The sequence below is a fragment of the Chiloscyllium punctatum genome, chromosome 33, assembly GCF_047496795.1.
Source record: "Chiloscyllium punctatum isolate Juve2018m chromosome 33, sChiPun1.3, whole genome shotgun sequence".
Classification (NCBI taxonomy): domain Eukaryota; kingdom Metazoa; phylum Chordata; class Chondrichthyes; order Orectolobiformes; family Hemiscylliidae; genus Chiloscyllium; species Chiloscyllium punctatum.
In genome coordinates, this window is record NC_092771.1 from 5,049,732 (window position 1) to 5,064,044 (window position 14,313).

The following is a 14,313-nucleotide window of genomic DNA, read 5'->3' on the forward strand; positions in this document are numbered from 1 at the left end:
TTGACATCAGTTACTGTGCCTCATTCCAGGACAAACAGACTGTCGGTTCAGTCCACTGCAAGAGTTCATTGATTGTTATGAACACTTTGTTATGAAAATTGGACCTGGGCTCTCCTACAAAGGAGGCTTTAAGCTCTTTCCCAAAATGTAACTGATTATTGCTGCAATACAGCACAGAGAAGGGATGGGGGAGTTTCCCAGATGCTCTTAATAAATTTACGTGGTGCGGCTTCACTACTGAGGGGCAAAACTTCATTCAGCAATCTAAGTAAACATTACTTTCTTAACTGGATAAGTCTGCGAGAGATGGTAAACCAGGTTAGGAGAAGAAAATGGAAATGGATTCCGCTCTCAACTATTTCCCAGCAATGCATTAATGGAATGCAAGGAGGACGACAGGATCAAACCTGCATACAGCTTTGTAGATTCTCACTGTCTGGGCTCTCACAGAAACAGGGGATGGCTGAACTGGTGAAAAGGGGCGGGTGGTTATGTTTCCACCAATGCTTTAAAGAGAGGCAAGGTTAGATATGCATCAGTGCTGGTGTCCACTTTCACGGACTGAAGACGTAAAGGTTAGGAAGAATCAATGATCGCGTTGATCAAACGCTGTCAGTTCACTAATGCCAGTTCCACACTCACCAGCCAGCAGCATGTATAACTCGCCCATTCTCGGCTTCATGTTGATGGCAGCACTCAGGAAGTGGAATGCTGACGCATATTGCTGCATTGTCAAGTGCACCAAACCCAGATTATAGAGAATCTTCCAATCAAAGGGAGCCAGGTAGTTGGCTCGCTTCAAACAGCTGATAGCCTGGAGTAATGTAAACAGCACAACAGCCACTCACTTTACTGAGATGAACATTTATCATTTTGCATCACTTTAATGTTTAAATCACCACTGTCAACCAAAAAGATTTCTGAAATGTTTATAAAGAAGTCTGGAGAATGAAGAGGGGACCAAGTGCTGTACTGTGCCTTGAAACATTGATCTTTTTTTCACTCCAGCACAAATTGATGATATAAGGGACATCTCTGCTAGCCATTTCTGAATGTTGACATGAAATGCATTTTAGACACTTACACCTCACTTATTCATGGGGCTCGGATTTTAATGAAGGCACTGACTCTTGAACTTGCAAGAAGTATGTCCAGCTGCATCTCTTGTTTGATCGCATGATGGCTCTGGAGCTACGGATGGACTCACTGTGGAGCATCCGCGATGCTGAGGTGGTTGTGGACAGCACGTTTAGTGAACTGGTCACACCGCAGGTTAGAATTGCTGAGGGAGACAGTGAATGGGTGACCAAAAGGCAGAAAGAGAGTAGGAAGGCAGTGCAAATGTCCCCTGTGGTCATCTCCTCCAAAACAGGTATAGCGTTTTGGGTACTGTTGGGGGAGATGGCTCACCAGGGGAGGGCAGCAGTTGCCAAGATCATGGTACCGTGGCAGGCACTGTTGTTCAGAAGAGCAGGAAAAAGACCCGTAGGGCCATATTCATAGGGGATTCTATTGTGAGGGGAGTAGATAGGCAGTTCTGTGGCTGAAAACAGGACTCGTTGATGGTATACGGTATGTTGCCTCCAAGGTGTTCGGGTCAGGGATGTCACCAATCGGCTGCAGAGCATTCTAAAAGGGGAGGGTGAACAGCCAGTTGTCTTGGTGCAAATAGGCACCAACAATATAAGTAAAAAACAAAATGAAGTCCTGAACGCAGAATTCAGGGAGCTAGGATAGAAGTTTAAAAAAGGAGGACCTCAAAGGGAGTGATCTCAAGATTACTACCAGTGCCACATGCTAGCCAGTGTAGAAATGAAAGAATAGGCAGGATGAACACGTGGCTTGAGAGATGGTATAGGAGGGAGGGGTTTAGATTTTTGGACATTGGGACTGGTTCTGGGGAAGGTGGGACTATTACAAATTGGACGGTCTACACCTGACCAAACTGGAACTAATGTCCTTGGGGGAGTTTTTGCTACTGCTGCTGGGGAGGTTTTAAACTAATGTGGCAGGGGACTGGGAACCAGAAGAGAAGACAAGTAGGCAGCGAGGTGGAAACTGGAGACTGTAAGAATCATAAAGTTAGCATTAATAAGGGGAAGAGTAGGCAGAGAGCAGATGAACACAAAAGACCTAGTGGCCTGAAGTGCATATACTTTAATGCAAGTATAGTGGATAAGGCAGATGAACTTAGGGCTTGGATTGGTGCCTGGGAGTATGACGTTATTGCAATCACAGAAACTTGGTTGAAGGAAGGGCATGATTGGCAACTAAATGTTCCAGGATATAGACACTTCAGACAGGACAGGGAGGGAAGTAAAAGGGGGGAAGGAGGTGTATTATTAGTCAGGGATGATATCACGGCTGTACTAAAGGAGAATACTATGGAGGGCTTGAATAGTGAGGCATTATGGGTGGAGCTGAGAAATAAGAAGGATGCAGTTACATTGTTGGGGCTGTATTACAGGCCTCCCAACAGTGAGCGTGAGGTAGAAGAACAAATAGGTAAACAGAATATGGAAAGATGTAGAGGCAAGAGGATGGTGGTGATGGGAGATTTTAATTTTCCCAACATTGACTGGGATACACTTAGTGTCAGAGGTCTGAATGGGGCAGAATTTGTAAGAAGCATCCAGGAGAGTTTTCTAGAGTAGTATGTCAATAGTCTGACGAGGGAAGGGGCCATATTGGACTTGGTGTTGGGGAATAAGCCAGGCCAGCTGGTAGAAGTTGCGATGGGGGATTTCTTTGGGAACAGTGACCACAATTCCGTAAGTTTTAGTATACTCATAGACAAAGATGAGAGTGAGCCTAAGGGAAGAATGCTAAACTGGGCCAAGGCCAATTATATAAAAATTAGGCAGGAGCTGGGAGATGTGGATTGGACACAGCTATTTGAAGGGAAGCCCACATTTGATATGTGGGAGGTTTTCAAAGATAGGTTAAAGATAGTGCAGGATAGACATGTCTTTTTGAAGGCAAAGGATAGGAAGGGCAAGATTTGTGAACCATGAATGACAGGAGAAATCATACGACTAGTCATGAGGAAAAGGGAAGTGTACATAAGGTCCAGGCAGCTCAGAACAGAACAGGGCCTGGAGGAATATCTGGAGAGTAAGACCAGTCTTAAACGACGAATCAAGCAGCTAAAAGAGGTCATGAAATAGCTTTAGAGAGCAGAATTATGGAGAATCTCAAAGCCTTTTATTCTTATATAAGAAGCAAGTGGGTAACTAGAGAAAGGATTGGTCCACTAAAGGATAAAGAAGGAAAGCTGTGTGTCAAACCTGAGAGAATGGGTGAGATTCTATATAATTACTTTGAATCAGTGTTCACTGAGGAGAGGGACATGATGAATGTTGAGATTAGAGATAGAAGTTTGATTACTCTGGATCACGTTGACATAAGTAGGGAAGATATGTTAGGTAGGCTGGAGGTTATTAAGGTGGACAAATCCCCAGGACCAGATGGGATTTATCCCAGGTTGCTGAGGGAGGCAAAGAGGAAATAGCTGGGGCCCTGACAGATATCTTTGTGGCATACGGGTAAGGTGCCGGAGGACTGCAGGGTTGCTCATGTTGTTGCCCTGTACAAGAAGGGTAGTAGGGATATTCCGGGTAACTACAGGCCAGTGAACCTGACATCAGTGGTGGGAAAGTTGCAGGAGAAGGTACGGAGGGATAGGATCTATTTATATTTGGAAAAGAATGGGCTTATCAGTAATAGGCAACATGATTTTGTGTGGGGGAGATCGTGCCTTACCAACTTAATAGAGTTCTTTCAGGAAGTGACCAAGTTGATAGATGAAGGAAGGGCTGTAAAGGTCATATACATGGACTTAAGTAAGGCATTTGATAAACTTCCCCATGGTAAACTAATGGAGAAAGTGAAGTCACATAGTATGCAGGGTGTTCTAGTTAGGTGGATAAAGAACTGGTTGAGCAACAGGAGACAGAGTAATGGTTGAAGACAGTCTCTCGAAATGGAGAAAGGTGACCAGTGGTGTTCCACAGGGATCAGTGCTGGGGCCACTGTTGCTTGTGATATACATAAATGATCTAGAAGAGGGCACTATTGGTATGATCAGCAAGTCTATAAAAGACTCGAAGATTGGTGGAGTAACTGAAAGCATAGGGGACTGTCAAAGAATACAGAAGAATATAGATAGATTGGAGAGTTGGGCGGAGAAGTGGCAGGTGGAGTTCAATCCAGGCAAATAGGAGTTGATGCATTTTGGGAAGTCCAATTCTAGAGCGAATTATACAGTAAACAGAAGAACCTTGGGATAGGTTGATGAGCCAAGAGATCTGGGAGTGCAGGTCCATTGTACCCTGAAGGTTGCTACACAGGTGGATAGGGTGGTCAAGAAGGCATATCGTATGCTTGCTTTCATAGGATGGGGTATTGAGCATAAGAGCTGGCAGATCATATTAAAATTGTACAAGACATTGGTTCGGCTGCATTTAGAATACTGTGTACAGTTCTGGTCGTCACATTACCAAAAGGTTGTGGATGCTTCGGAAAGGATGCAGAGAAGGTTTACGAGGAAGGTGTTAGCAATGAAGAGAGGTTGAGTAGGTTACGATTGTTTTCATTAAAAAAAAGGAGATTGAGGGGGGAACCTGACTGAGGTCTACGAAATTATGAATGGCATAGATAGGGTAGACAGAGATAAGCTTTTTCCCAGGGTGAAGAATTCAATAACGAGAGGTCATATATTCAAGGTGAGAGTTGAAAAGTTTAAGGGGGATACATGCAGCAAGTACTTTACACAGAGGGTGGTAGGTGCCTGGAATATGTTGCCAGGATAGGTAGTAAGAGGCAGGCACGGTAAATTCATTTAAGATGCATCTGGACAGATGCATGAGTAGGTGGGGAGCAGAGGGATACAGATGTTTAGGAAATAGGCAACAGGTTTAGACAGTGGATTTGGATCAGCTCAGGCTTGGAGGGCCGAAGGGCCTGTTGCTGGGCTGTAAATTTTCTTTGTTCTTTCATTGCATCAAATTGCAATCTCAGTTTGTGAGAAACTTGAAAAAAAAGTCACTGAACAACAGGTAGTCTTATTGAGAGTGACTCAAGTGGTCTCTCATTAAGATGAACTAGAGGGAGCTTAGAGATCTGTATTGTTCTTGTCCTGGGAGCTTTTGATGGGGCAATGTAGAGGCAGCTTTAATCTGTATCTAACCCTGTGCTGCATCTACCCTGTAGGAACTAAACATTGATTCTCAATTTTAGTAAGTATATTGACCTCTGCAGGCTGGTGATCAGAACATCCTGCTGGTTCCATTTCTTTTCCTTGCCTGAATGTTGATTTAAAAGGGTCAGTAATAAAACAGTCACTGACTTCACTGTCTCCTAATAAACAGTCACTATCTGTTCAGTTTGTAATTGCGAGTAATCTTGGTTAAAAATAGTGGTTGTTACTATTTAAACTCAGTTATATTCCATTCCAGACCCAAACAATACAGAATCTCCTGTTTGACTATGAACATAGGCCGCTTCAGAAAAGAAATAACCAGATCTGGTTTATGCTGAAGGCACCGGTACAATTCAGGTACTGGTTCTTTTACTATGAGGAAACTACCATTACGGAGGGGCAGAAGACAGTTCATTCAGTGCTACAATCTTTTTGTACTGAGCCCCATTCAAGCTGGCTTTCCCATGAAGCACTACCTGTAATGTTCAGATTTCAATAGGGAGTGCACACCTCCTGCTGACTGGAAGTGGGCAGAGATGATGATTGCAGGCGATGTGCAATGACATTGTTTGGCAGGAGGAGGGAGTGGATATTACATACCATGGATCTAGTAGAGAAGATTATCATTATTATAGGTTATACACAATTGCTGAGAAGATTTAGGTAACAGAATCATAGCTTCCAGTTCCAGACATGTGCAAACCATTTACTGTCACAAAAGCCAAGTCTTAAAGGAATACTGTTTATATGTGGTCAGGGCTTTGCGCCGATCACAAGATTCTCGTTATACTTACTGCCACATATTTCTTCTTGCCAAAGAAACACATTCCAATGTTGTTCCACAGGGGCGGACTTTCTGGGACAGCATGTGCTGCTACTCTGTACTTACTCAGAGCAACATCAAAGTCACTGTGAGTCTGCATCATACTGCCTGCAGCCAGGATGGCCTGAGCAAAAGAGATAGAAAATTAGAGAACAAAGAAAACAAAAATCACACCTGTTTATATCTCACTGAGCTATAGAAGACATCATTAATCTAACAACACAAGCTTACTGTCAATGAGAGAAACAGCCATCAATCATTTTTACATTGGTAAATTAACAGCACCTTTGCAGTTGCTCAAGGAGAAACCTTGAATAAATGTCTCCACAGACAATTACTGCAAGTTCACAGATGTACTTCGGAAACAGAAACATCAACAAGCCATATGTCCTCTTTCAACGGGCTCCACCATTAGATGGACAAAAATGCAGATGGTGTAATCCAAGGTAGACAAGCCGGAGGCTTGAAAGAACACAGCAAGCCGGGCAGCATCAGGTGTTGGAGAAGTCAACATTTCGGGTGTAACCCTTCTTTAGGGCAAGTCCTAAAAGAAGGGTTACACCCAAAACGTCAACTTCTCCATCCCCTAATGCTGCCTAGCTTGCTGTGTCTTTCCAGTCCTGAATAAGGGTTACACCCAAAACATTGACTTCCCCACCTCCTGATACTGCCCGACTTGCTTGATCTTCCAGCCTCCTGCTTGTCTACCACCATTTAGTAAGATCATGGTTAATCTTTGACTCCACTTTATTACTAAGTCCCCACATTCTAGGGTGTCATCAGAATGCAAAATCTATTGCTCAGCGTTGAAATGATTCAACTGATGACTGTCTAGAAAGTGAATTCTAACTTTCTCAAGTGAAAGAAATGTTTTTCTTTTATTTGCTGATGGGATGTGAACATCGCTCGCTGGGCGCAAAATAAGGTGCTGGTGAGCTGCTTTCTTGAACCACTGCAGTCCATTTGATGTAGGAATACCTGCAATGCCATTAGGGAGGGTGTTCCAGGGTTATGGCCCAGTGACACTGAAGGAACAACAATATATTTCCAAGTCAGGAGGGCGAGTGGGTTGGAGTGAAATTTCCAGGTGGTAGTATGACCTAAATCTTCTCAGTCTTAAATAGCCACCCACTAATGCCAAGATTGTGGCCCCCTTATTCTAGACTCTCCAGCTGGGAAAACAATCTTTTAGCATCATCCCTGTTACCATTGTTACGAAATACTTAGCCTGCTGTAAAACATCAGCAACTTTTATTTTGAGGAGTAACTGCCAGTGAACAATCCTTACATTATTGAATAGCAGCAATTCTGAATGGATTCAAAGCAAGAGATTTCAATTTCTTTTCCCAAAGGATGTTTAATGATATTTGAACACAAACCAATCATAACATAGTTAAAGAAATACATCTTTGAATGTTGAAACTAAAAATTAAGTACATCTGACTTGCTAAAAGTTTCACATATTGTACCCAAAAGGTTACAATTACTACCTTGTAATTATTGGGGTTGTAGGTAAGTGCATTTCCTAGATGTTCAAAGGCTTTCTGATACATTCCAAGCTGAAAGTCAGAAACAAAGGATTGTTGGTTGCCATTTTTGTTTAAATAGAAAATTTCAATCTTATGTACAAACAAACAATGTAATGATGTAAATCACAGGACCCAGTTAGGCAAAAACAATAGAAAAATGACTGAAATCATTAGAACAAAGCAGGTTTAATTTCAAATTGGAGATTATCACAGCAGCAGAATCACCTTTTTGGTCTCTTTCGCTAGAGCAAGAGCAGGAGTCACACTTGTGTGACTTTTATGTAAATTGTCTCACACTGAAAATGCACATATAAACACATTGACATAAGATACACACACCGACACACAGTGACCTCCAGGTGTAATGAAAATCCTGAAGGCAAGGACCATGTACAGTGATGAGTCTGTCAAATTCCATTTTGATTGTTTTTGGGACATTCCCCAGTGATTCAGAGATTATATTCTGCAATTTCATTCATTATTCTGTGAAAAGTGCAAATGAGTGAGCTTTCTGATAAGGTATCAAGTATGGTTCTTTGAAGAGAAACAACTGAACTATTTTGTTATGCATCCTTCTGTTACAGACCTACTTTGTGTTACAGGCTGTAATATTACCTGCAGGTATAGTAACCCCAATGTAGTCAGAAGCTCGGCATTTTCAGGAGAAAACCTAACAAGGAAGAAACAAATGCTGACATTATTTTAGACATTCGCCTTACTGGAATTCTTAAGTCAATTAATTTTCTGTATTTAGAGGTTTCAGTAACATATAAATGACTGGCTCTTCAGATTTCACCTCACTATAATGCCCTTCACACTCAAACAGTACGCTGCCTTTGGACACCACTGCCCGCACTCTAGAACTCTCTTTCAAATTTCTCCACCTTGCTGTTTCTCCCCAAATCCTTAGGACCATTTCCCATTACTCAACCTTTTATCATCTCCCACGTTTCCACACTTATATACTGTGCCCACTGCATCCACTCACTCTGTTTTAGGCTGCTTTCTCGTTTAAAACATTCTGAACGAACAGTATTATGTAGCTAATCCTCTTTATCTGAGTAGTTAGTCTTCACTCGTTGCATTTTTATTCAACAGTAAAACTTAAAGAATTTAATACTCACTCCACTGCTTTCTTATATGTTTCAATTGCATTTTGGGTATTTCCCTCCATTAAGTGTAGCTTCCCGAGGACCATGAAAGTCAGATCATGACGGCTGGTTTGTAAAGCACAGTTCAGATATTCTTTAGCCTGAAATAAAGAAATTTTCACACTCACTCTGATAAGTTGGGTTCAATTATTTTGCTGAAGAGAAGTGCACAGAATCCAGGGCATAGAAACAGGCTATTTGTCAATGGCATGGTCAGTAGCCTTTTACACTCTGCATCTCGCTCCACTGGCCTACTTTTTTCTCCCTATTTATAGAGGTTCCCCTTAAACATATCCATGCTATTCACCTCAGTAACTCCCTGTGGAACTGAGTTTCACATTCACACTGCGCTCTGGATAAGACATTTCTCCCCCAGAATTCATCACTGGATTTGAGTAACTATCTCATACTTACAGCTCCTAATCTTCCCTATGGTTGGAAACACCTTTGCTAAATCTAGTCTACAAAACTCATGTGAAGAGACCCTCATTCTTAACTCTTCTTTACTCCAGAGAAAAGAGCCCAGACTCTCAGCCATTTTTTGACAAATAAGTAATTTGCTTATGCTATGATTCTTATTTTATTTTGAATCTTCCCTACAGCTTCTATGTATACATAGTAAGAACTGTGCACAATGTTCCAAAGTCCGGTCTAACCAAAGTTCAATTCAAGCTAAACAATTTCTCTGCTTTTCCAAAATTCCCTAGATTTAGGGGAAAGCTCCAACAAACTGTAAAATAACAAGTGTGATTCCTTCATTTGAAAATAGAGGGAGACAGAAAACAGTAAATTTCAGGCTGGTTAGTTCAACATTGATCATTTGAAAGATGAAGGCAATCATCATTGAAGATATTATTGCAGGGCATTTAGTAAAAGCCAAGTAAATAGGCGCAGTTGGCATGGTTTTTGCAAGAGAAAACACGTTTAATTAATTTATTGGAGTTTAAGAAAGAAGCGATATGTGCTGTGAATATAGGGAAACTGGTGTATGCACTCTTCTTACATTTCAGCAGTCATTTGATAAGACACCACATCAAATATTGCAGAAAATAATAGCTCATGTTGTTGGGGATGTTAAATCATATTTCATTTCCTACCACTTAGAGGGCATACATTTTGAAGAATTGGGAAAACATTGATATATTTCAAGCTTTGTGGAACTTCCTGGAGTGAGTTCTTTAAGAGATCATTGAAAATTCACTGTGAACAAATTCTTTTTCAAAGCTTCCTCGAAATTACATGACTGGCGATACTGGCTTGCTGCTGTGGACCCTGCTGGGATTGTTTGGAAGTGACTAATTTGGAGAGATTATTAACAGTCAGAGGTTTATAGCATGGAAACAGGCCCTACCGCCCAACTTGCCCATGCTGCCCAGTGTTCAGAATTAACCTAGTCCCATTTGTCCCGAATGCCTCCCTATCTATATCATCCATGTCTATATGTTTCCTAAATGACAAAGCTGTATTCACCTCCACCACCATCTCCGGCAGCCATTCCAGACACTCACCATTCTATGCATAACAAAAATAGAATTGCCCCTGTGCAGCCTTTGTACCTATCTCCTCCACCTTAACCCTGTGCCTTCTAGTTTTACACTCCCCTGGCACACGTATAAAGTTGCTGGCTACTTACCTTACCTATGCCTCTCATGATTTTATAGAGCTCTATAAGGTTACCCCTCACTCTCCTATGCTCGAGGGAAAAAAGCCCCAGCCTAAAGAGGATTGATGAGGGCAGAGCGGTGGACATGATCTATATGGACTTTGACAAGGTTCTCCGCAGGACACTGGTTAACAAGGAATACAGGGAGAATTAGCCATTTGGACACAGAACTGGCTCAAAGGTAGAAGACAGAGGGTGGTGGTGGAGGGTTGTTTTTCAGATTGGAGGCCTATGACCAGTGGAGTGCAACAAGGATCGGTGCTGGGTCCACTGCGTTTCATCATTTATATAAATGATTTGGATGTGAGCATAAGAGGTATAGTTACTAAGTTTGCAGATGACACCAAAATTGGAGGTGCAGTGCAGAGCAAAGAAGGTTACCTCAGATTACAACAGGATCTTGATCAGATGGGCCAATGGACTGAGGAGTGGCAGATGGAGTTTAATTTAGATAAATGAGAGGTTTTGTGGCTAACTGACATTCATGTATCCTGGTGGCTAGTTTTCTGCCTGTTTGCCCATGTAGTGTTTATTACAGTTCTTGCATGGTATTTTGTAGATGACATTAGCTTTGTTTGTTGTCTCTATAGGATCTTTCAAGTTCATTAGCTGCTGTTTCAGTGTGTTGGTGGGTTTGTGGGCTACCACGATGTCAAGGGGTCTGAGTAGTCTGAGATGTCCTTGATGCAGGGGAGAGTGGCTAGGATTTCTGGACGTGTTTTGTCTGCTTGTTTGGGTTTGTTGCTGAGAAGTAAATAATAGAGGATGGAATAATGGTCTTCTTTGATGTAACAGCCCTGTTCACATCAATTAACATCATCCCAGCCAAGGAAGCACTGACTACACTATTAGAAGAACCAAAGACACATGCACCAAACACCACCAACTTCATCAGCAAGGACAGTATTGTCAAGCTAGTGAAATAATGTGCAAGAACTGTAACACACACTACATTGGACAAACAGGCAGAAAACTAGCCACCGGGATACATAAACATCAACTAGCTACAGAACAACATAACTCTCTCTCACTAGTATCCTTACATACAGATAATGAAGGACACCACTTTGACTGGGTCAACACATCCATCCTAGGACAAGCCAAACAGACATGCACGAGAATTCCTAGAAGCATGGCATTCCAACCGGAACTCTATCGACAAACACGGACACTTGGACCCCATTTACCACCCCTGAGAAAAAAGAATAGGAAGTGACATCACCATTAAAATGACATCACCACAGGAAGTGACATCACCAACCCAAGGAAACCCAAACATATAAATAGAAAGCAGGAAACACCAGCAGTGCTTCGTCCGGAGGCCCACTGAAGATATTACCTAGTATGGTGACAAAATGTCTGAAAATGAACCTTCCAGCTCAACAAGCAAAACTACATGCACAAATAGACAAGGTCCTTTCTCCAAGGTTGGGGGAGACCAGAATTAGAGGGCATTGGTTTAGGGTGAGAGGGGAAAGATAAAAGAGACCTAAGGGACAAATTTTTCATGCAGAGAGTGCTGCATGCGTGGAATGGGCTGCCAGAGGAAGTGGTAGAGGCTGGTACAATTGCAACATTTAAAGGGCATCTGGATGGGTATATGAATAGGAAGGGTTTGGAGGGATATGGGCTGGGTGCTGGCAGGTGAGACTAGATTGGGTTGGGGATATCTAGTCAGCATAGATCGAGTTGGACCAAATGGTCTGTTTCCGTGCTGTACATCTCTATAGCTCTACCTTATAACTCAAACCTTCCAATTCAGACAGCATCCTAGTAATTATTTTCTGCACACTTTCTGGTTTAATAATATATTTTCTACAGTAAGGCAACCAGAACTGCATGCAGTACTCCAAAGGTGCCCTTACCAATATCTTGTGCACCTGCAACAAGATGTCCCAACTCCTATTCTCAACACTCCAAGCGATGAAAGCAAGTATGCCGAAAGCCGCCTTCGTTGCCTTTTCTACTTGTGACTCCACTTTGAAAGGAGCTATGAACCAGTACCTCTAGATCGCCATTTTACAACATTCCCCAGGGCCCTACCATTAACTGTGTAAGTCCTGCCCTGGTTAAACCTCCCAAAATGCAATACTTTGCATTTATCTACATTAAACTCCATATGGCATTCCTCAGCTCATTGGCCCAGTTGATCAAGATCTTAGTGTATTCCCAGATAACTTTCTTCATTGTCCACTATAACACCAATCTTAGTGTCATTTGCAAACTTACTAACCATAGGGTAGTGTAGAAGGTAGTTAAAGGATACAGCGAGATGTAGATCATTTGCAGATATGGGCAGGGAAATGGCAGAGTTTAATCCAGGTAAATGTGAGGTGCTGCACCTTGGGAGATCCAATGTTAAGGAAAAGTACGCAGCTAATGACAGGACGCTGAAAAGCACTGATGTACAATGGGATCTTGGGGTTCAAGCCCATAGTTACCTGAAAATAGCCACGAAAAAAGTTAAGGTGGTAAAGAAGGCTTATGACATTCTTGCCTTTATTGGTCAGGGAATTGAGTACAAGAGTCAGGATGCTATGTTGCAGCTTTATAAGACTTTGGGTTAGGCCTAAGAGTACTGCATTCAATCTGGTTGCCACATTACAGGAAAGATGTGGAGGTAATGGAGAGGGTGCAGAAGAGTTTTACCAGGATGCTGCTTAAATTATAGGTTATGAAATACAAGGAGAGGCTAGAAAAACTCAGAGCAGTAAAACTGAGGGAAAACGTAATAGATGTCTGTAAATTATGAAATGCATGGATAGGGTTCATTCTGGGAAAAATCATTTTTCCCCAGAATTGGTATGTCTCATACCAGGGAGCATGCATTTAAGGTGAGAGGGGAAAGTTCAAAGGAGATGTGAGGGACAAGTTTTATTTTTCACAGAGGGTGTTAGTGGAGGCAAGTATGATAGGGGTGTTTTAAGAGCCTATTAGACAAGCACATGAATATGCAAGGAACAGAGGGATTTGGACCAAAAGCAGGCAGAAGGGATTAATTTAATTGGGCAGCATTTTCAGCACAATATCATGGGCTAAAGTGCCCGTTCTTGTGCTGTACTGTTCTATGTTCTATGTACACTTCCTAAATTCTCATCCAAATCATTTATTTAAATGGCAAACAACAGCGGACCCAGCACTGATCCTTGTGGGACGCTGCTGGTCACAGGTCACCAGTTTGAAAAACAATCCTTTACCATCACCCAGTTTTCTATCATCAAGGCAATTTTGTATCCAATTGGCCAACACTCCTTGGATCCTGTGAGATTTAACCTTACACAACAACTCACCATTTGTTATCATGTCAAAGGCCTTCCTAAAGTCTATGAAGACAATGTCAACTGCACTGTCCTCATCTACTTCTTGGTCGCACCTTCAAAAAATAACTCAATTAAATTCAGAGACATGATTTCCCATGCACAACATCAAGCTGACTATCTCAAATGAGTCCTTGTCTCTCCCAAATGACTGCAGATCCTGTCTCTTAGAATCCCCTCTAACAATTTGTGGGCGGCACGGTTAGCACTGCTGCCTCACAGCGCCAGAGACCCGGGTTCAATTCCCGCCTCAGGCGACTGACTCAGGTGTGGAGTTTGCACGTTCTCCCCATGTCTGCGTGGGTTTCCTCCAGGTGCTCCGGTTTCCTCCCACAGTCACAAAGATGTGTAGGTCAGGTGAATTGGCCATGCTAAATTGCCGTAGTGTTAGGTTAGGGGTATGGGTGGGTTGCGCTTCGGCGGGCCTGTGTGGACTTGTTGGGCCGAAGGGCCTGTTTCCACATTGTAAGTAATCTACTCTAAAAAAAATTTACGCAACACAGATGTTATTCTCACTGGTCTGTAGTTCTTAGGCATTTCCTACAACTTTTCTCACACAATAGCTGCCTTCAAATCTTCAGGTACTTCACCCTTGCTGTCAATGATACAAATATCTCTGGCTAGGAGCTC

General features: G+C 42.3%; 1 protein-coding gene across 7 annotated transcripts in view; it reads right to left on the minus strand.

Moving 5' to 3' along the window:
* The window catches only part of bbs4 (Bardet-Biedl syndrome 4), a 75,605-nt gene that overhangs the window by 39,184 nt on the left and 22,108 nt on the right, over positions 1-14,313 (minus strand). For all 7 annotated transcript variants that reach the window (XM_072552791.1, XM_072552787.1, XM_072552790.1 and 4 more), the window contains 5 exons: positions 8,677-8,804; positions 8,168-8,222; positions 7,514-7,582; positions 5,995-6,147; positions 643-814 (listed from right to left, as the gene is read on the minus strand). In XM_072552791.1, coding sequence (XP_072408892.1) covers positions 643-814; positions 5,995-6,147; positions 7,514-7,582; positions 8,168-8,222; positions 8,677-8,804 — 577 coding nt within the window. The remainder of the gene's footprint in view (positions 1-642; positions 815-5,994; positions 6,148-7,513; positions 7,583-8,167; positions 8,223-8,676; positions 8,805-14,313) is intronic.